Genomic DNA, 22,945 nt, shown 5'->3' with positions numbered 1-22,945 from the left:
TTCAGCAAAAATCTGACTTTTGGCAATTCACTTAAAAATGGTGACAATCACTTGGAAATGCTCCCCTGAAAGCTTTGGCAGTCGAAACAGAAGGCTTTTTATCACAGGACAAGAAATCAGCCCTCAACAACTTGACCGGCCGAAAAAGATTTTTTGAAAAAATCCCTAAACCCCGGGGTCACAATTTCAGCAAAAATCTGACTTTTGGCAATTCACTCAAAAATGGTGCCAACCGGTTGCAAATGCTTCCCTGAAAGCTTAGGCAGTCGAAACAGAAGGCTTTTTATCACAGGACAAGAAATCAGCCCTCAACAACTTGACCGGCTGAAAAAGATGTTTTGAAAAAAATCCCTAAGCCCCGGGGTCACAATTTCAGCAAAAATCTGACTTTTGGCAATTCACTCAAAAATGGTGACAATGACTTGGAAATGCTCCCCTGAAAGCTTTGGCAGTCGAAACAGAAGGCTTTTTATCACAGGACAAGAAATCAGCCCTCAACAACTTAACCGGCAGAAAAGATTTTTTGAAAAAATCCCTAAGCCCCGGGGTCACAATTTCAGAAAAATCTGACTTTTGGCAATTCACTCAAAAATGGTGCCAATCACTTGCAAATGCTACCCTGAATGCTTTGGCAGTCGAAACAGAAGGCTTTTTATCACAGGACAAGAAATCAGCCCTCAACAACTTAACCGGCAGAAAAAGATTTTTGGAAAAAATCCCTAAGCCCCGGGGTCACAATTTCAGCAAAAATCTGACTTTTGGCAATTCACTCAAAAATGGTGCCAACCGGTTGCAAATGCTCCCCTGAAAGCTTTGGCAGTCGAAACAGAAGGCTTTTTAACACAAGACAAGAAATCAGCCCTGAACAACTTGACCGGCAGAAAAAGATTTTTTGAAAAAATCCCTAAGCCCCGGGGTCACAATTTCAGCAAAAATCTGACTTTTGGCAATTCACTCAAAAATGGTGCCAATCAGTAGCAAATGCTCCCCTGAAAGCTTTGGCAGGCGAAACAGAAGGCTTTCTATCACAGGACAAGAAATCAGCCCTCAACAACTTGACCGGCTGAAAAAGATTTTTGGAAAAAATCCCTAAGCCCCGGGGTCACAATTTCAGCAAAAATCTGACTTTTGGCAATTCACTCAAAAATGGTGCCAATCATTAGCAAATGCTCCCCTGAAAGCTTTGGCAGTCGAAACAGAAGGCTTTTTATCACAGGACAAGAAATCAGCCCTCAACAACTTAACCGGCAGAAAAGATTTTTTGAAAAAATCCCTAAGCCCCGGGGTCACAATTTCAGCAAAAATCTGACTTTTGGCAATTCACTCAAAAATGGTGCCAATCACTTGCAAATGCTACCCTGAATGCTTTGGCAGTCAAAACAGAAGGCTTTTTATCACAGGACAAGAAATCAGCCCTCAACAACTTAACCGGCGGAAAGAGATTTTTTGAAAAAATCCCTAAGCCCCGGGGTCACAATTTCAGCAAAAATCTGACTTTTGGCAATTCACTCAAAAATGGTGCCAATCATTAGCAAATACTCCCCTGAAAGCTTTGGCAGTCGAAACAGAAGGCTTTTTATCACAGGACAAGAAATCAGCCCTCAACAACTCAACCGGCAGAAAAAGATTTTTTGAAAAAATCCCTAAGCCCCGGGGTCACAATTTCAGCAAAAATCTGACTTTTGGCAATTCACTCAAAAATGGTGCCAACCGGTTGCAAATGCTTCCCTGAAAGCTTAGGCAGTCGAAACAGAAGGATTTTTATCACAGGACAAGAAATCAGCCCTCAACAACTTAACCAGCAGAAAAAGATTTTTTGAAAAAATCCCTAAGCCCCGGGGTCACAATTTCAGCAAAAATCTGACTTTTGGCAATTCACTCAAAAATGGTGACAATCATTTGCAAATGCTACCCTGAATGCTTTGGCAGTCGAAACAGAAGGCTTTTTATCACAGTACAAGAAATCAGCCCTCAACAACTTGACCGGCCGAAAAAGATTTTTTGAAAAAATCCCTAAGCCCCGGGGTCACAATTTCAGCAAAAATCTGACTTTTGGCAATTCACTCAAAAATGGTGCCAATCGCAAGCAAATGCTCCCCTGAAAGCTTTGGCAGTCGAAACAGAAGGCTTTTTATCACAGGACAAGAAATCAGCCCTCAACAACTTAACCGGCGGAAAGAGATTTTTTGAAAAAATCCCTAAGCCCCGGGGTCACAATTTCAGCAAAAATCTGACTTTTGGCAATTCACTCAAAAATGGTGCCAACCGGTTGCAAATGCTCCCCTGAAAGCTTTGGCAGTCGAAACAGAAGGCTTTTTATCACAGGACAAGAAATCAGCCCTCAACAACTTAACCGGCGGAAAGAGATTTTTTGAAAAAATCCCTAAGCCCCGGGGTCACAATTTCAGCAAAAATCTGACTTTTGGCAATTCACTCAAAAATGGTGCCAACCGGTTGCAAATGCTCCCCTGAAAGCTTAGGCAGTCGAAACAGAAGGCTTTTTATCACAGGACAAGAAATCAGCCCTCAACAACTTAACCGGCGGAAAGAGATTTTTTGAAAAAATCCCTAAGTCACAATTTCAGCAAAAATCTGACTTTTGGCAATTCACTCAAAAATGGTGCCAACCGGCTGCAAATGCTCCCCTGAAAGCTTTGGCAGTCGAAACAGAAGGCTTTTTATCACAGGACAAGAAATCAGCCCTCAACAACTTGACCGGCCGAAAAATATTATTTGAAAAAATCCCTAAGCCCCGGGGTCACAATTTCAGCAAAAATCTGACTTTTGGCAATTCACTCAAAAATAGTGCCAATCACTTGCAAATGCTCCCCTGAAAGCTTTGGCTGTCGAAACAGAAGGCTTTTTATCACAGGACAAGAAATCAGCCCTCAACAACTTAACCGGCAGAAAAAGATTTTTTGAAAAAATCCCTAAGCCCGGGGTCACAATTTCAGCAAAAATCTGACTTTTGGCCATTCACTCAAAAATGGTGCCAACGGGTTGCAAATGCTCCCCTGAAAGCTTAGGCAGTCGAAACAGAAGGCTTTTTATCACAGGACAAGAAATCAGCCCTCAACAACTTGACCGGCCGAAAAAGATTTTTTGAAAAAATCCCTAAGCCGTGGGAGAGGTCACAATTTCAGCAAAAATCTGACTTTTGGCAATTCACTCAAAAATGGTGCCAACGGGTTGCAAATGCTCCCCTGAAAGCTTAGGCAGTCGAAACAGAAGGCTTTTTATCACAGGACAAGAAATCAGCCCTCAACAACTTAACCGGCAGAAAAAGTTTTTTTGAAAAAATCCCTAAGCCCCGGGGTCACAATTTCAGCAAAAATCTGACTTTTGGCAATTCACTCAAAAATGGTGCCAACCGGTTGCAAATGCTCCCCTGAAAGCTTAGGCAGTCGAAACAGAAGGGTTTTTATCACAGGACAAGAAATCAGCCCTCAACAACTTGACCGGCCGAAAAAGATTTTTTGAAAAAATCCCTAAGCCGTGGGAGAGGTCACAATTTCAGCAAAAATCTGACTTTTGGCAATTCACTCAAAAATGGTGCCAACCGGTTGCAAATGCTCCCCTGAAAGCTTAGGCAGTCGAAACAGAAGGCTTTTTATCACAGGACAAGAAATCAGCCCTCAACAACTTGACCGGCCGAAAAAGATTTTTTGAAAAAATCCCTAAGCCCCGGGGTCACAATTTCAGCAAAAATCTGACTTTTGGCAATTCACTCAAAAATGGTGCCAACCGGTTGCAAATGCTCCCCTGAAAGCTTAGGCAGTCGAAACAGAAGGCTTTTTATCACAGGACAAGAAATCAGCCCTCAACAACTTAACCGGCGGAAAGAGATTTTTTGAAAAAATCCCTAAGCCCCGGGGTCACAATTTCAGCAAAAATCTGCCTTTTGGCAATTCACTCAAAAAAGGTGCCAACCGGTTGCAAATGCTCCCCTGAAAGCTTAGGCAGTCGAAACAGAAGGCTTTTTATCACAGGACAAGAAATCAGCCCTCAACAACTTGACCGGCCGAAAAAGATTTTTTGAAAAAATCCCTAAGCCCCGGGCTCAAAATTTCAGCAAAAATCTGACTTTTGGCAATTCACTCAAAAATGGTGCCAACCGGCTGCAAATGCTCCCCTGAAAGCTTTGGCAGTCGAAACAGAAGGCTTTTTATCACAGAACAAGAAATCAGCCCTCAACAACTTGACCGGCCGAAAAAGATTATTTGAAAAAATCCCTAAGCCCCGGGGTCACAATTTCAGCAAAAATCTGACTTTTGGCAATTCACTCAAAAATAGTGCCAATCACTTGCAAATGCTCCCCTGAAAAGTTTGGCAGTCGAAACAGAAAGCTTTTTATCACAGGACAAGAAATCAGCCCTCAACAACTTAACCGGCAGAAAAAGATTTTTTGAAAAAATCCCTAAGCCCGGGGTCACAATTTCAGCAAAAATCTGAGTTTTGGCCATTCACTCAAAAATGGTGCCAACCGGTTGCAAATGCTCCCCTGAAAGCTTAGGCAGTCGAAACAGAAGGCTTTTTATCACAGGACAAGAAATCAGCCCTCAACAACTTGACCGGCCGAAAAAGATTTTTTGAAAAAATCCCTAAGGCCCGGGGTCACAATTTCAGCAAAAATCTGACTTTTGGCCATTCACTCAAAAATGGTGCGAACCGGTTGCAAATGCTTCCCTGAAAGCTTTGGCAGTCGATACAGAAGGCTTTTTTTCACAGGACAAGAAATCAGCCCTCAACAACTTGACCGGCCGAAAAAGATTATTTGAAGAAATCCCTAAGCCCCGGGGTCACAATTTCAGCAAAAAATCTGACTTTTGGCAATTCACTCAAAAATAGTGCCAATCACTTGCAAATGCTCCCCTGAAAAGTTTGGCAGTCGAAACAGAAAGCTTTTTATCACAGGACAAGAAATCAGCCCTCAACAACTTAACCGGCAGAAAAAGATTTTTTGAAAAAATCCCTAAGCCCGGGGTCACAATTTCAGCAGAAATCTGACTTTTGGCCATTCACTCAAAAATGGTGCCAACCGGTTGCAAATGCTCCCCTGAAAGCTTAGGCAGTCGAAACAGAAGGCTTTTTATCACAGGACAAGAAATCAGCCCTCAACAACTTGACCGGCCGAAAAAGATTTTTTGAAAAAATCCCTAAGCCCCGGGGTCACAATTTCAGCAAAAATCTGACTTTTGGCCATTCACTCAAAAATGGTGCCAACGGGTTGCAAATGCTCCCCTGAAAGCTTAGGCAGTCGAAACAGAAGGCTTTTTATCACAGGACAAGAAATCAGCCCTCAACAACTTAACCGGCAGAAAAAGATTTTTTGAAAAAATCCCTAAGCTCCGGGTCACAATTTCAGCAAAAATCTGACTTTTGGCCATTCACTCAAAAATGGTGCCAACGGGTTGCAAATGCTTCCCTGAAAGCTTAGGCAGTCGAAACAGAAGGCTTTTTATCACAGGACAAGAAATCAGCCCTCAACAACTTGACCGGCCGAATAAGATTTTTTGAAAAAATCCCTAAGCCCTGGGGTCACAATTTCAGCAAAAATCTGACTTTTGGCAATTCACTCAAAAATGGTGCCAATCACTTGCAAATGCTCCCCTAAAAAGTTTGGCAGTTCGAAAGCACCCCTGGGTGCAAGTAGATAAATAGGGACCGCTTACTAGCGGGAAGGTAAATGGCGTTTCTGTGTGTGATTCTGGCTCGCCAGAGCACAGTTGTCACGCTGGCCACGTGACCCGGAAGTGTCTTCAGACAGCGCTGGCCCCCGGCCTCTTGAGTGAGATGGGCGCACAACCCTAGAGTCGGACACGACTGGCCCGTACGGGCAGGGGTACCTTTACCTTTACCTATTACTGTGGCCTGCGTTTTGTTAGCCCCCAAAAATGGAAAACGAGTGAAGTCCCAACTGAAGAATGGCAACTTAAATTGACAAAACATGCACAACTTGCTGACTTAACATATAGAATAAGAGAACAAGAAGAACATACGTTTAAAGAAGATTGGAATACGTTTATTGGATATATGGGAAATACAGCTGAAAACGCTGGCAGCATTAAGATAAGATTCCACAGTGTAAATAAGTTTTGATGGATGTAATAATGGAATACTGAATGGGATAGGTTTTGTAAAATATGCAGGGATTTATGATATGTAGAATGAACCATGGAAAGAGAAGAAAGGAAGTCATTGATATCTTAAGGATGTAAAAGGAGTATTTTAAAATGTAAAGCAGAAAATTTAGTATGTGTGTGTGTATGTATGTATATAAATATACATATATTAAATACATATATATATATATATATATACACACACACACACACACACACACACATATTTAAATATGTATATATATTTAAATGGTAACAGGTGGGTCCCCACCCACGCAGCATAAATCCTGGCTGCGCCAGCCCCCCCCCCCCCGTTTATGGGCACTGCGCGTGCACGCACTGTCATGTCATCAATTGTCCTCCCCTATTATTTTATTCAAGTTGGCCACAACAATAGCTGTTATCACTCATGTTATCGCCTCCTGCCCATGCGCAGTTCTCTCACAAAAAGCAAAGAGTGTGTGCGTGTGTGACGGAATTCCGAGCATGCACAGAGCGCCCTCCGCCTTCTCCGCGAGGAAGTTTGGCCTCTCCGGGCGCCCGTAGTTGCCTTGGCAACGGCGACGGGCAGCTGCGGCCTGCGCGGATTTCCACGCCTTTCCGAGGAGCCGGCAGAGGCGCGCTCCTTCCTTCCTTCCCGCCCGTCCTTTTCACCCCCGGGCCGTAAGTCTCCCCCGCAGGTAGGTGACTCGTCCCGCCCCGTCGCGTTAACGGGCGAGAGAGTTTGGCTCGCGGGGTCCTGGAAGCAGGGCAGCCCGAGCATGCGCCTTCTTCGCCCCTCAGCGCTGAAGAAGGTGCGCTTCCCTGAGCATGTGCAGAGTGCTTTCCCCAGGGCAGCCCGAGCATGTGCAGAGCGCCTTCTCCTCCCCACCCCCTCAGCTGGGAAGACGAGGTGGGGTGCCCCCCAAGCATGCGCAGAGCGCCTTTCCTCCCTTCAGCCCTGAAGAAGGTGCGCTTCCCTAGGCATGTGCAGAGTGCTGAAGAAGACGGGGCTGTGTTTAGCGCTTGCGCGGCTTGTGGGCACACAAGACGCCGGTGCAATAACTTACTTGGTCTCTAAGGTGCTACTGGAAGGAATTTTTAAAAAAAATAATTTAATTTTGTTTCCACTACGCAGATCAACACGGCTACCTACCTGTAAATGCGATTGAGTGTTTGGGGTGGGAGGAGGGAGGGTCGGTTAATTTCATTGTACACAGGTTGTACATTGAAAATAAAAGTTATTATTATTATTATTAATTTATTTTCTTGGCGCTGAGCTCCGCTGGGAATCACTAAGGTTTGCTACGCCCCTGAGAATGTGCCCTGCTGGATGAGTAGCCGTGTCTACTGCAGTGTCTGGTTCCCTGCCAGGTGGTGCAGGGGAGCCCATACACCAGGTGTGAGCCTTTTGTGTTACACCTTTAGGCTCCAGGTAGAAACGTTCCTTTTTTACCTGGCCTTTGGCGGATTCATATCCAATGCCCCACATCCAATTGGTAGGTGGGGGGGGGGGCGTTTATTGGGTTGTTTTCCTTTGTGTCTTTATATTTTTATTTTATCTTGTGAACTGCCCCGAGACCTGCGGCTATAGAGTGGTAAACAAATTTAATTAATAGTCATAATGTTCCTCTCACCTTTGCGCGCCTCCAGCCACTGGTGTGAAAAAAAAAGAACCTCCATGTTCAGAGGCCCTATCAGTAGCAGTTAGCTGTATCTTCTGTGAATTTGCTTCACCCTTTTAAAAGGTCAGTTCATAATAACTAGGCCAGTGATGATGATGATGAATTAAATTTGTTCACCGCCCTATACCCGAAGGTCTCAAGACGGTTCTGACATCTGCAATTTCCCCAAATGCGGGAAACTCATCTACACCACCGGCGGGAACACATATTGCGGCAATAAGGCTTACTGCTTGTCCGGAATCTCCCACCCATCAGTTTCATTTCGTGACTCTGAGTTAGTATTAGCAAGAGGCAGTAAACATCATTATTCCATGTAAATGTGATTAGGATTGTAGCTACAAAAGTTAGACATTGATTAATACTTTCATGTGCTTCTATGTTACGGACTTTTGTGTTTTGAGATTGTAAACTGCCCTGTGATCCTCGGGTGAAGGGTGGTATAGAAATGTTGATACAGGCAGCCATTCATTTACATTCCATGGCCATATTTGAATCACCATTGGAAAAGCCTGCAAGCATCCTGTTCCGCCCTGCAACATTCCACCCTTTTTTGTGACTTTTTGGGTCACTTCCGGGTTTGGTGCAATGCGTGTGTGCAAATATTGAACATATGTAAATGCGGGTTTGCCTTTAAATACTTTGTACCATAAAAGAGCTGCCTTAGATCCATTTACAGAAAATAATCCCCTTTTGGTTAACTCTGCAGGGATTTCTTCAAATGTCCATAGATCGATAGGACTCTTAAAAATGCAGATTTTCTTCTCTTTAATAGCCCTTCTATTTGAACAGTCCCTTAAGAAGTTGTGCTAACAGGATACAAATGCAAAGTGATGCCAACCAGTATCAATTTCTCTTTGTTCAGGTGTCTCTACATACCTCCCAAGGAGGTATGCAGCAAACCAAGAAATGTGAAGGCGCATGTTTGAAAAATGGAGCAAGTGGTATGTCTTTACTGTTTAGTGACAGCTGAACTGTGTTTTATTTACCTGCCTTATAATAAAAATTATTTTTCATTAAGAATGTAAATCCCATCCCTGCTTCTTCTGTGGGGTCTTTTTTTGGTTTTGGTGCTGCAGGAAGCAGTGGTAAAAGAACGTCTTCAGGTTCTCAAATGGCTGAGAAAACTGTGACACAGAAAAGAAAGCCATTACCCACTTCATTGACTTCACCAGATCCTGTAATTAAGCCGCAGCCCAGGCCCAGTGACAGACTTAATCCCAAAACAATTGATCCGGTAAGTACAGGCAGAACTTCTGGTGGCTACATGTTAGCCCATTGCTTCAGCAAATTATGCAGGTGATTTAAAAAAATGTGGAGGAAAAGGGCGAATAAGGTGATAAGCACAATCTCTGCTGAACTGAGTTAAGAGTATCAAAATTTGGGGAGCAAATCTCTGCTGCTCCAGAATACTCCTTGCCATTCTCACCCTTTGATTTTTCATTCCGTCCCCACAACAGCCACTCAGCATTCAATGCCATCTTGCCCAAGATTATTCCTCCTTGGCTGACTTTCTTTTCGTAAGCGATTTTTAGAAGTAACTTTGCTGGCAGATATGTAAGTTTGGAAATTCAGTTGACTGCCCATTCTTGCACCTCTGAATTCCAGGGTATGCAGTAAAATACAGCCTTAGTTTGGGAACCCTGGTTTGGGATTCTCTGTAGTCACAAGTTTTAGTGGATTTTGCCTTGTAAAGCTGCAGGCTCCCTCGCCCTGAAAGTGAGATGAGCGCCACAACCCCATAGTCGCCTTTGACTGGACTTAACTGTCCAGGGGTCCTTTACCTTTACTGCTGGTGGTCATGATGGCATTTCGTATGAATGGTTGCCTTGAGTAAAACCGTGTCTGCCTCAGGTGACAAAAGTGAGTAGTAAATGGCAAGACTTCATAATGTTTATATTTCCAAGTTCTATAATTTAGTTGGAAAGTTCTGAAAATTGTTTTTGCAAATAATAAAGTACATTCTCAGCCACAAAGAAGTTACTCTTATATGACTGTTCCTTATATGCATGCAGTAAATTATGATATTCTTGTAAAAGTGAAGCATCTCTGCTTGTCGTTACGGGTGGTTTTCCAGGCATTAGCTACACATCGCATTGCCTGCATTTACTTTTATTACTTTCATTTACTTTTTATTTTATTTCTATTTCTATTTACCTTTGTTGTTCTGCATTCAGATTATTTAAATTTGCATTTTTGCACCCTCTGTTCAAGCTGTTGTATATATGCTGTTTTTGAGATCAAAGCTAAGCATTTCAAGTCCTGTTGCTTTTAGTAGAAGAGATTTAAGGACATTTAAATGAATCTTGAATTAATATAGGACTTGAAAAGCATTTTTTGACTGGGTAAATCTCCAGGTTTTAAAAATAAATGCAACTGAACTTATCTGCCTCTTGGCTGACTAACTCACTTTCATGTTTTTATTCTAGTTTGGTGGTCAATCAAGAGCTCCTTCAGCCTTTGCTGCCATTTACTCTAAAGGGGGAATTCCTTGCAGGTAAGACTTGGGGGTCAGAAGTGGGTGAACATAAGGAACTTAGTTAAACAATAGGCTTTGTATCATTGGTCAACATTCTGTGAAGGCTTTTGGTTTGCTTATCGTAAGAACAAATGTTCAGAAGGCATTATTAGGTGCGTCACGCAAGATTGCAAATGGGACGTCGTATATGAATGTCCCTCAGTTCATAACTGGTAGGAGGACGTGTGAACATTTTTTATTCAAAAGCATGATATGCGAGGTAAATGTACTACCAGTGATGTTTTATCTGACTGCTGGACATGGACTTGACCAACCCTTCATGCTGTTGCTATCAAATGATGAATATCCATGTGTCAACAGGCACTAAAAGCCTTTACTGCAGGAGTGGTTAACCTGTGGCTCTTAGGATGCAACTTTCATGTCCCCTGACCTTTGGCCATGCTGTCTGAGTATGACAAATGTTGGATATCGTCCATAATTGTATTAAAATAATCTCTTTTTTTGCTTGGACAGTCTTACATTTTTAATGAGTCTGTTCCAAATTTGTGGTGCACCATGCTTGCAAGTATCATACAAAATATACCTAAACTCACACAGGCTTAGTTCTTTTGGAACAGTGTTTTAGGATCTTCTGCATGAAGTAGGATCAGTACAACCATGCCTTATCGTTGATTCTTAACTTTTCTGTTTCAGGTTAGTTCATGGCTCTGTAAAACACAAATTACAGTGGGATTGTCGTCCTGAAACGCTTCAGTTTGATCCTCTTCTTATAACTTTGGCAGAGGTGAACGTTTTTCTCTATTTCTTTAGCATCAAGCTGAAACTACCCTTTTATGTTGCATGTTTAGATAATTTGTTGTTTTTAAATATGCTGGTCATCCATAAACCAAATGCTCCGGCCGAATTCATTCAAATTGCAACGAAAAGTTGGAAGTAGCTTAAAGCAAAGTACCAGACTGTTAACTCTCCTCTTTAATAGATTAAAAAGTTGGGGATATTGTGTAAGTAATCTTTTGAAGAAAAGCAAAGACTGTGTGCCTCCGGGGTGAAGTCAAACCGCTGCATTAGCAGCCCTGAAGTGACCTCATTTGCACACAGGCCTGGGCAGTCTATATGGAGGTCCTGGGCTGCCCAGACAACACAAACCTGCTCTTGGCTATACATAATCCAGAAATATAGCAAGCTGGTAGTATTCCGGTCCACTGAGCCACCTGTCCCTCTTCCTCATCATAACTCTGCATGGTCTCTGTTGATTGCCCACAAACTGTTGTTCTATGGGAAAGTCGGTTAGGGAAGAAAAATCTACCTGCATTATCATTGGCCACAAACCCAGGCCTATGTGCTTATCCTTTACATATATGTAAAAATTAAACATGTCCCTGTGTTGTGATACTTTTTAACAATTTTGTATAAATACTCCATTGTCACACATGGATAATTGGTGAGCCGTATGTTAAATGTTTTGTTTATTTATATAAAAGCATTTATAAAAACACTCAATAAATTATTATTATTATTATTATTATTGTTATTAAGAAGCTTGTTAAGGTTTAATGTTTTACTACTGGAAGCCGCCCAGAGTGGCTGGGCCAAGCCAGTCAGATGGGCAGGGTACAAATAATAGGTAAAGGGACCCCTGACCATTAGGTCCAGTTGAAAAGGTTCTGGGGTTGTGGCGCTCATCTCGCTTTACTGGCCGAAGGAGCCGGTGTACAGCTTCTGGGTCATGTGGCCAGCATGACTAAGCCACTTCTGGCGAACCAGAGCAGTGCACGGAAACGCCGTTTACCTTCCCACCGGAGTGGTACCTATTTATCTACTTGCACTTTGACGTGCTTTTGAACTGTTCGGTTGGCAGGAGCTTGGACCAAACAACGGGAGCTCACCCCGTCACGGGGATTCGAACCACCAACCTTCTGATCAGCAAGCCCTAGGCTCTGTGGTTTAACCCACAGTGCGTCCCAGTACAAATAATAAATTACTATTATTATCAATATTTTTTAAATCTCTTAAGCGGCTCACTTGCTGATTTGAAATAGTTTTTTTCAGTATAGCTGTTGATTAATTTAGTTTACCGTTAGCTGTTCCAGTAGGTTAAAATAGTGTTCTGCACTTCACAGCTGTATAGCCAAGAGCAGAAAAAAAATGTTTGCTAGAGGTCTTGCCTTCTACACAGGTGCATTTTGCATATCTTCCAAAAAGAGCAATACTCCATCTTTGCTTCTCAGTATTGGATATGCATAGTGATCACACATTTTCCCTGTGAGCTTCGCTCAGCCCTGTTTCTGAATTGTATATACAGTGGTGCCTCGCAAGACAAAAAGAATCCGTTCCGCGGGTCTTTTCGTCTTGCGGTTTTTTCGTCTTGCGAAGCAAGCCCATTGACAGAGTAGCGCTATTAGCGCTATTGGCTAAAAAAGGGCTAAAAACAGCTTTTTAAGGGGGGGGATTAGTGGTTTTGCTGCTAAAATGCTTTTAGCAGCTTAGCGATTCAAAATAAGGGGTTTTGGAGCAAAAAAAACCCCCGAAAATTTTCGTCATTTTTTGTCTTGCATAGCAAGCCCATAGGGAAATTCGTCTTGCGAAGCGCCTCTGCAGACGGAAAACCCTTTCGTCTTGCGGGTTTTCCGTCTTGCGAGGCATTTGTCTTGCGGGGCACCACTGTATTATCTTGATTAGTGTGGTTCATTCAGGACTGCATTTGGGTGTGCAGTTCTGTATATCCTGTTGAACATCTACATCTGACCTCAGTTCCGTCTGACAAGAAAGGCCTTTTTAGTGTGCTACTGAATTCACTTCCTAGAAGAAACAGCCTGGAGGTCAATTACCAAAAGATAGGAGTTTGCTCTTGGCGTCTGTTTTGTTCAGTAACCCATCCAAATTACATAATTGGCATGTTTCGTTTATCTTCTGCATCTGCTAAGAGTGTGCAGATATATAATTATAAGCAATAATTGAATCACATCAAACATACATTTTGAGACTCAACAGCGTGTCAAATTGAATATTACATTTTTAAAGACTTTCCAAATCTCTCTCTCTGATATGTGAAGAGAGAGAACACTTCTGAACATCCCTAACAAATAATCTGGTGTGCCATGATTTCTGTGGCTGCAGTGGATCATTCAGTCCTGGAATCTGCCTGTTCCTGAGCTTCAGCTACAGGAACTGTTGAGCCACTGGGGCCATTTCTCCACTGAGACTCTCATACACTGTGAGCCAGAAGCCTTTTTCAGGACTTGGGAGTGGAGGGGGCTACTAGCAGTCAGTTGTGCCCTTAACTCCCCATGTCCAGGAGTGTCTAAATAGGGTTCTGTCAAGGAGTTATGGTTGTCTAGTGGCATCTAAGGTTGTGTTGTTTGGTTGGAGTTCTACAGGATACTGTTCTACCTGTTCTTAACCTGAAACTGTTCTTAACCTGAAGCACCACTTTAGCTAATGGGGCCTCCAGCTGCCGCCGCACAATTTCTGTTCTCATCCTGAAGCAAAGTTCTTAACCCGAGGTAGAATTTCTGGGTTAGCGGAGTCTGTAACCTGAAGCATATGTAACCTGAAGCGTATGTAACCCAAGGTACCACTGTACACATGCTGAGAAATTTCGGTATGTAAGGTTTGCTTAACGGCGTTATGTTCGATGGAGCCACAAGGTGGCACAAGTGTGTTTTAAATGTGTGTAATGAAAAGCGTATATAATATACTTTTGTTTGAGGTATTTGTATTTTTATCAGCAGAGATGGTGGGCAGGTGGAGTTTACTATGATGTTGTTTTTATTTCTGTGACAGGGATTAAGAGAAACAAGGCATCCGTACACATTTGTATCCAAGGAGGGCTTTAAAGAATTGCTCCTGGTGGCAGGTGCTGCTCAGAAAGCCATTCCGTTGTTGCCACGGCTAGTTCCAGTATTGAAAGCTGCTCTGGTATGTCTCTCCCATTTGTGAATTCGTATACACAACGTATTGTAAAGTTTCAGAGATCAATAAATTTTAGGTGGCCTTGGTGGACCAAATATTTGCAAAGCCCAGGACATCTCCCTACCCAGAGAGCAGCGTCTTTGTCCCTGGCCTTGTGGTGGCATTTGGAAACACAGCACAGGTTTGATGACAAACCAGGGTACTCCTTCTGTGTCCAGCACAAAGCCAGAGAGGGGCAGTGACGTGCTGTGGGCAGCCTCTCCCCCTTTTAGATGGCTGGAGCTCTGAACTCCAAAGAGGCGCAGAGTCAATACAGTCGTACCTCTTCTTGCGAACGCTTCATGTTGCGTTTTTTCGGGTTAAGAACACAGCAGACCCGGAAGTGTTTACTTCTGGGTTTTGCCACATGCGCAGAAGCGTTCTGCGCAGTTCACGCATGCGCAGAAGCGTTCTATCGTGCTTCTCACATGTGCAGAAGCACCACTCTGGTTACAGACTTTTCAGGGTGCAAACGGCACCCCGGAACAGATCATGCCCGCAACCAGAGGTACCACTGTATTTCTTCTGCCCAGATATATTGATTGATTGATTAGATAGATTTATAATTTGCTTTTTGAAAACAATCGTCACATGGTAGCTTGCAATATGTATAAAGTACAATTCAAAACTAGTGAGGTACAGTGAAGGCACCTGCCGGGTGGCTGGAGCTCAAAACCTGACAGATGCAGTTAAAAGCCCCCAGTGTGGCTCTGCCGTCCCTTCCTGCAAGGGCCATAGGGGTGGGGGTGCTCCTTTCATCTCCATGCTTGCCCCGGTGGTTGGAACTCCAGCAGACACAGGGGCACACTTCTGTCTCTGCTTGGGGCTGGACGATGGGCAGGGAACATCATTCCCCCTTTTCATTCCAGTGTTATAAGAGAGCCTCCGACTCACCTGTCTTCGCAAGGCATGGAGGAACCCTTGCAAGCAAGGTTGTTGAGCCATGTATGGTTTTAACCATTCTCAGTTTAATCGACATTGGCTAGAATCCTTGGAACGTGTGCACAAAACATTGACTTAAAGGTATATGGAAGATAAAATGATACCCACAGATGGCTCAGTTGATCTGGATTTTAATCCTGCTGTAGAGGTTTTCAGCAATTTAGACTGCTCATGCTATATTACATCTGGATTGCAACTGCTATTAGCGTAGAATGGTGTTCAACTAAGTTTTACTCTAGAGTAATCCCATTGAAATTAACACGTTAGAACCATTAATGAACATGTTAGAACCATTAATTTCAACAGGTTTACTTTAAGTAAAGGAGCGGATGCCAAGGGCTGCACATAAACAAAATGCATAAATCCCTGCTCAGAAGCTAATAATAATAATAAAAAAAATGAATTGAAAGAGGATTGAATTTGAAAGTGCCATCCAAGTGCACTCAGAAATAATCTCATCCTATCATGCCACAGCAGTATTAAAATCCCACCACATATTTTTGTTCTTTTCCCTCCTGCCTACATTGTAAACCGTAAACCGTGGCCGCTTCCACCTGCTGTTTACGTTGCCCACCTGTGCAGTAACAGGCTGAGCTGCACAACCCTAATTTGTCCCACCTCCTGGATCATGTAGACTGGATCCAGTAGGTGGGGTGAAAGAGGGTTGTGCAGCTTGTCAGTAAATGCATTGGGGAAGTCTCTTTGTAGTAGCTGCGGGCTAATTAAGCTTCTGTGTGGTGGAATACCTGTTTATGGTGGTTTGTGATCATTTGTTATCAAAACTGAAGAAGCATTACTTATGATCCTAGCCCTTTTTAGACGCTCATGTCGAACATGTAAGGGCCAAAAGTATGTAGTGGGCTCGTCCGGCCCCCAACATCCCCATGAGTCTGATCCGCTCCGCCCTGACAATCCCACATTGCATAGAAATGTCCGAAAGGACTTTCTATGCATGATTGGCTTAGATGTCTCCCCACAATCAGTCAAAATCCTGGCCTTACCAAGTACTCTTGAGATGCAGAATACAGTTTTAGTTGTGGACAAAAAAGCCTTTAAAATAATTAGCACTTGATGATGTTGCCTAACTCCACTTAATCTACATTCTAGCAATTAATTTAATAATATTACAGCAACTGCCTAATTGCAAGGGGTTATCTATCAGTGCTTCTAATGGGATTTGTTCAAAGTGTAGACTTTAAATACTGCAGTTTTACTGTGAGTGTTTCTGCAGACAAAGCAAATAGTTTTTATGGTTAGATCTTGGCTGCAAACCTAAACAGGGTATTGAGGAGTGAGTCCAGTTGAACACAGTGAGACTTACTTCTAAGTATTCATACATAGGATTATGTTGTGATGAATATTTAAAAGTGTTTATCTGAAACTGGTGAATACATATGGGTTGCATTAAAACAGTGTTGCATATTACAGAGTAAAAAACCAGATAAATATTTTTCAATCTTGTCATGCTGGAGCATAAGAACAATCAGTTTGGTGCATGCTGTGGGTTAATCATTTGTCTGGTCAATTGGTTTCCCCCTTTATTAAAGGCCCATTCAGATGGCGAGGTATTTGAAAGGGGACTGAACGCTTTGATACAACTGAGTGCTGTTGTTGGCCCTGCGCTTAATGATCACCTGAAACATCTACTTTCAAGTGTGAGTACAATATTTGGCAGTGGGTTTCTTGTGTTTGTATTCTTGTATCCTGAGAAGCATTTTGTTTCAGTTTGTGGCACATCATAATCTAGATTCCATGGGCTAATATATTAATAGCATGTTGGCATTTTCACATTTCTGAACACGGCTTGTGGCATGCCTATTGAAGATGCTCCTTCAGCCATGTTTTGCAGCACGGAAGGTGCTTGATAGCCCCCGTCCCAGTTTTCCAATTTCATGCAAGCAGCAAAATAAAGTTTATCAAGCTGCTCCTGTTAGGGCTTGCATTCAGTTTCTTGAGTCACAAGTTGTGGAAGCCTGAACGTGTAAAGATGCTACGGTCCCTCTGAATCTGTGAAATTAAGACTGCCTCTTATCAGTCATTGTTACCAGCATCCATTATTCACAATCTGGTTGGTGCTTCTCCATGTAATGGGTACAAAGGAGGACGTTGCAGCTACGTTCAGCAAATAAACCCACTATTGTATTTTACTTTTGCCACAGCTTTCAAAGAGACAGATGAGCAAAAAGTACAAAGAGCAAACTACAGGAGCCTTACAGAAGCTGGAGCAGTATGGTGGGAAGGTAAGCTCAATTGATTGGTCCGCTCCTGTGACATACCTAGGTCAGAATTTGTTTCTCCTGTTGTCTTCGCTATCTCATAGTCTTAGGTTAAATCCATCGCATGCAGTCAAGTTGTCATACTCTGATGATGCACAATCAAGTTACAATTCCATATTGCAATTCTCCATAGTTTGGAGACAAACATAGTAATTACACTTACTTAAAAACATTTTTAGTTTAGACGTGCTCTTTGTGAAGGGCAAACTTGGCAATACAAAAATGCCAAGTGTATAGATGGTTCTGCATTAATTTTCACATTTCTGAACACGGCTTGTGGCATGCCTATTGAAGAGGCAGCCAATATGGTTCTCTAGGTGCTGTGGACTCCAGTTCCCAATAAGCCTCAACCAGCATGGTCAACAGCCACTGATGGTAGCTGCTGTATCCCAGAACCTCTGGAAGGTGGCATATTGTCTAACCCTGGTCTAAAATACCAGTTGACGAAGGAAAGATAATCATAGTTTGCCTTCTACATGTTTGTAGTTCTGAACCCGTTTTGATTTCTGATACAGTTTATTTCAGCATAAACCTAGTACCTACCATGTTAAATTCTCATTTTTATCAACAGGAAAGTTTGACGGTTATAAAAGCTAAAATTCCTACTTACTGTTCAATCTCCTCCTAAAGAGAGATGTGACGAAGAGCCTCCTCGGAACTTTTTGGTATTACTTATCTTCCCCATAGTAAACTGTTGTAGAATGTCTCAGGGAAACGGGGATCAGTATTTAAAAATGAGGGCAAATGTTAAGAGCGAATATGCTCAAGATGTGTAAATTATGGAAAACACCAGAAATGATACTTGTTCCAGTACTTCCGCCAGGAATTGCAAATCAATTTGTCTGGTTTATTACAGTCAATAATAGGGATTACCCAGTTTTGTAAACTATAACCATAACAGTAACATTAATACTTACTTGCTGTGTTTACATGTTTGGGTATAGTTAGGTATGTTTAGCAACTGCAGTGAGTTAGAAATGAAGGCACAATCCAACCATAAGTTAATCACTATTTAAAAGTTATGCTGACTTCAGTGGGAAGTTAAAATCAATAGGATTTGAAGGTGTTTGATTTTGCCTGGATTGTGCTAGGATTAATTTATTTTGACCAAGAACTAACTCACTACTGTGTCCATAGAGAAAATTATTTTTATAGTGTCTAGGGAAAATCCTTCTTTCCCAAAAGGTTCTGGATAGGAAAATATATAAAATGTGTTTCACTGAACTGAGTCCTCTTTTAGTGCAAATTGTTCTGCTTTGAAAACATAGAAATTCCAAGTATTAAAAGACAACTAAAATATGCTTCAAGTAATAAAACTTATATATTAATAAAAGTGTTTGTGAATGTTGACTCCATGTAAGCAAGCCCTTTGGAAAAACAAACTGAACCGCCATTCTGCATTTTTTTTATTAAAGTGCACATATAATTTTCACAAACACTAAAGCAAATTTCAAGTGTACATGTATTGTACTACTCATTATTCCTACACTGGTGATAGCAGAGCAGCCTTCAACATGCCTCATTCCCATCTCTACACCAGAATAGATGCCTGCTTTACTTATATTTTTGCAAAAAACAGTTTGCAGCTCTCTTTGGACTTCTGTAAGCTCTTCAGATCCTTTGTGCAGAAATGTCACAATTAAGGTTTGCAATTGTCTGGTACCAGTAGTTATATGCTTGTGGGCAGGCATGTAAGAATGATTTGAATATGTTGGAGGGGAGGGGGGGGAAGACGCCTCTTTGCTGGCTACAGTTCAGCAATGATGTCTGTGTAAAAAGGCAGGGAGGAAAGTAGAAGGGCGCTTCTTGTACCCATTACTGCTCCATCTTGACACATGCTTCTTCCCTCTTCCCTGTAGTAGCCTTTAAAGAAAAAAAAGTTGCCTCCCCTTTTCAAAAAAACCCCATTACCACCACTGCTCTTACATAACTGTTCTAATGAACTTATGCATCTTCCACCATAGTCAGAGGAGAAAAATAATTTCAAAACTTGCAGTCTAGTGTCCGGCATGACTCTATACCGCTATGTATCCTGAGCAGTGAGTGCTTAGAAACTTAAAAATACATTCGTTCCTTTTTTACTACTAATTTTGGGCCAGTCCCACAGTTAAAAAGTAGTAGTTCAGTTCCCTCGGACAGTTGCTTTAGTTAAACAAAGCAGCACTCATTGTAAAGCTAATTTCTACCCTTTATGTGGGAGCGTAACACTTCAGTTAAAATTCAGACAGAATTTTACATAAACTGGTGATCTTAAAGATGGAAGATGTTTGCCATAGGCAACCATTCACTAAATTGATCCAGTATCCATTTACTATAAAAAAGAACATTCTTTTATAAAATGGGTTGATAGTGAAGTTAAAAAAATAATTGCAGGTTGCTACACAAAGATGGCCAACCCTTATGTAGACAGATTCTCCACTGAGCATAATGGAGTCTGTGTGTCTTCTGGGCGGGGGGCAAGGTGGATTAGATTACCTTCAGGGTCCCTTCCAGCTCTGGGCACAAACTTACATTTGACAAGTATGCTGTGTGCTCCATCATTATGGGGAATAGGGGATATGGGCAGGCTCAATGCATGCAAACTTCCCCTTTCCAGTAATGATCTGTTGTGATGTCAGCATAAGGGGAAGGCAGAGGAAACAGGACTCCACTGCACACAAGGAGGACTGTGCCCAAACTGTAATTAGCTGTAATACCTTTAACTGAGAATTGTGTAAAATTGCGTTCATACACAAGGGAGTATAAAATGAAAGAGTTTTATAGCTAATAAACTCATCTAATAGAAACAAGTAACAGACCCTGCCCTCTTCCTCTCTCCTGGATATCTCCTATGAAGTTTTGGATGCAGTAATTCCGTTTTCATTTTGGTTTCTTTGGATTGTTCTCTGAATCAAATGAAGTTTTTTTTAAGGACAACTACGTGAGCATTGTTTAAGAGAACTATTTGACCTCAACTACTGGAAAAATACGGTCTCCGTAGGAAGGCTTTGATTAAACGAAACTTATTTGCATTATACACATCCGTGTAAAGCTGAGCAATCCTGTTTTATGGTAAAAGTGGCAACAGCATTATGGATTTGTTGTTGCAGGATTGTTCACACCGTCCATTTATTGAAGAAAGAACCGCGTCGAGTTAGATCACATTTTCAAAGAGCTGCATGGAACGCATTATATTTTCATCCTGTAAGAAAGAGACATCTCATCTGAGAAAGAGATTTAAAATCTGAAAGTGAAAAGTCAGAAATATTTTTAATCCAATATTTTCCTCCTTAGGCTGAAAAACCACACCCTTTATACATTTTCAGTGTCATAAGCAGCTAAACGTTGGTATCTACTCTGGGTATGTCCAAGGGCTTCCAAGTGGGAGTTTTGATTATTTTCTTTGACTAGATTTCTCCTATACCACTGTCACAAATCCTGCAAGTCTGCTGACTGTGCAGTTTTGCTCCAAAGCCTAGTTTATATGTGATGCAGGCCACAGGTCTGCCCAGTGTTCTATACAGGCCCCAGTACGTTTGAAGACACAGGTCTGCTGCTTCTTACACATTGTTCTGCTAATAGTACCTGCTGCTTACAGTCTATCACAAATAATTTACAGAGAAAACATTGTGGGGAGCTGCTAAAGTTTGGCGATGGCATACAATTGCAATCACAAGTCTAAAAATTAAACATGTAACTCACACTGCTTCTGTCTATCAAATATACCTTGCTGTTTATAGCAAAATCGTGATAAAACACAATGGAGGCAACAGGCACAGAACTTTGTAGGAATTGGCTTAAGAGGTTCAGGAGCCATGCCAACCTGCTGCTGTTCTTGAGATGCGCCACAACCGCCACTGCAGAAAAAGCCAATGGGAAACCTCTGGCTCTCACACAGAATGTGCAAGGAAAGGGGAAGGCCAACCAGGGCCACAGGTTGTGTTTGAGGTTGATCAGATCTGCTCCCTTAACTTTTAGCTTTTATTTTAAAAAGAAACCCTTTTGGAAATCAAGGGGAAATAGGCACGCAATATCCTACACATTTCATTGGTAAAAGGTAAATTTCTTCTTACTTAACTATTCTTGGCCAATGAGTGCAAAGGTATTGGGATTATTGACAGGCAAGTGACTTGCTTGTTCATTTTATTCTCAGTAAAATGTCGTCTTACCCAAATGAATTAATAAGCTACTTTAAATGCAGTAATCCTGCAACTTACACAGGGGTTCTGTTCCGGGGATCACACCTAGAGCCAAAATGACGTATAGTCAAAGCATATTGGGATCAGTGGTGGGCGGGTTTGCCAAAGTCGCATCCCCCAAACGTTGCCCCGTTTCTGCCCCCATTTATTTATTTATTTATTTTGCCATGTGCATAAAGATGAATGAGCACAAGTTAAAGGTGCGTCAGTTGCAGGCTTATGGTATAACATATTCAACAACTTAAATTTAGGGTTTTTGCTGTTTTGCTTTGACATGATTTCCATCCTAGTGTACACCTTTAAATACCTGGTTATGAGCCTCCCAACTCTGCATTGATTTTTTCCAGTGGACTTTGGCTACAGGGGGGAAAGGTAACTTTGTCAAGCACTAGATATGACTTTGACGGAGGAAGGCCTTCCTCTGTGTTCTATTTATACTGACGAAATGGGGAACAAAGAGACTATTCTCCAGCTTAGAGAAATTGCCTGGACAACCATTGATAAGTGAAGGATTTTTATATCAAAGGGCCTTCCCTGAAAAATGACTGTTCTTTTTTATTGAATGTGCCACTGCTGCCTGCTTCAGTCTTTAAGGCATCTTGTTAAAATTATTTCGGTTTACTGGATATACATTTTATATGTTCTGACATTTTCTCAAATAATTAAGGAGCATGTTGAGTAACAACATCCAATGTGATCTCCGAGGCCTGCCCTGTTGCATGTTAGAGAAACGCTTGCTGGATATTGGATTCTTATTGATTCTCACAGAAGGAAACTGTGAATGTTCAGCCTGGGGGAAGGAAGACAGGGCAGGATAGGCTGACACTATCTTCAAATACCTGAAGGGCTGTCATATGGAATCCGACGAAGCCTTGTTACTAGGTGCCCCAGAGAGGAGGACTAGATCTAATGAGCTAAGCTGCAGGAGGAGAGAGATTCTGGTTACATAAAGAACTGAGCAGTTCAACAATGGAGCCAGTTACGTAGAAGCTCTCCCTTCCTGGTAGTCTTAAGGCAACATCTGTTGGAATACGCGCCACCTCTGGATTTCTTGCACTGAGCATGGAGCTGGACAGGTGAACATGGTCTCCCAATGGCCTTTCCAGCTCTATGATTCTATGAAATAATAAATGTGTTTTCTAAAATATGGACAATTTGTGAAATACCGTATGTGCCGCAGCTTCCCACTGCGGTTTTGTATTGTGTCATAAGAGCAAAGCACTATGAATATACCGGTTACTCACTTTTTGGCAGCTTTCAATGAATTCATCTATGGTGACCACGCCATCTTTGTTCTTGTCCATTTTCTGTCAAAGAAGAAATGCTTGCTTAAGTT

General features: G+C 42.1%; 2 protein-coding genes across 22 annotated transcripts in view; one reads left to right on the top strand and one right to left on the bottom strand.

Annotated features, from left to right (window-relative positions):
• Positions 1-6,661: 6,661 nt before the first annotated feature.
• Positions 6,662-22,894, top strand: PACRGL (parkin coregulated like). 8 transcript variants are annotated; one of them, XM_083458456.1, is made up of 10 exons: positions 6,923-6,952; positions 7,099-7,183; positions 8,649-8,727; positions 8,863-9,020; positions 10,213-10,280; positions 10,956-11,046; positions 14,046-14,180; positions 16,703-16,810; positions 17,315-17,395; positions 20,521-22,894. In XM_083458456.1, exons 1-10 carry the CDS (start codon positions 6,933-6,935, stop codon positions 20,566-20,568), a joined length of 873 nt encoding a protein of 290 aa, XP_083314582.1. In that variant the 5' UTR covers positions 6,923-6,932; the 3' UTR covers positions 20,569-22,894. The 8 variants fall into 8 exon arrangements, with proteins under 8 accessions (XP_083314584.1, XP_083314586.1, XP_083314583.1 ...); XM_083458454.1 differs by lacking the exon at positions 20,521-22,894 and adding an exon at positions 18,003-18,764; XM_083458459.1 differs by lacking the exons at positions 6,923-6,952; positions 20,521-22,894 and adding exons at positions 7,755-7,849; positions 18,003-18,764 and having other exon boundaries at positions 7,165-7,183.
• The window catches only part of KCNIP4 (potassium voltage-gated channel interacting protein 4), a 383,464-nt gene continuing 380,991 nt past the window's right edge, over positions 20,473-22,945 (bottom strand). For all 14 annotated transcript variants that reach the window (XM_083458476.1, XM_083458481.1, XM_083458477.1 and 11 more), the window contains 2 exons: positions 22,854-22,916; positions 20,473-20,612 (listed from right to left, as the gene is read on the bottom strand). In XM_083458476.1, coding sequence (XP_083314602.1) covers positions 20,565-20,612; positions 22,854-22,916 — 111 coding nt within the window. In that variant the 3' untranslated portion in view covers positions 20,473-20,564. The remainder of the gene's footprint in view (positions 20,613-22,853; positions 22,917-22,945) is intronic.

Source organism: Podarcis tiliguerta, assembly GCF_965153285.1.
Source record: "Podarcis tiliguerta genome assembly, chromosome: 9".
NCBI classification, from domain to species: Eukaryota; Metazoa; Chordata; class Lepidosauria; order Squamata; family Lacertidae; genus Podarcis; species Podarcis tiliguerta.
The sequence above is the reverse complement of the archived record's forward strand: the minus strand, read 5'-3'. Positions and strand labels throughout refer to the sequence as shown.

Coding starts and splice junctions, on each gene's coding strand:
- PACRGL (XM_083458454.1), top strand. CDS start 6,933: ATGTGCAGAGTGCTTTCCCC. Junction 6,953..7,098: donor ATGTGCAGAGTGCTTTCCCC/AGGGCAGCCCGA, acceptor CATGTGCAGAGT/GCTGAAGAAGACGGGGCTGT. Junction 16,811..17,314: donor TGAAACATCTACTTTCAAGT/GTGAGTACAATA, acceptor CTTTTGCCACAG/CTTTCAAAGAGACAGATGAG.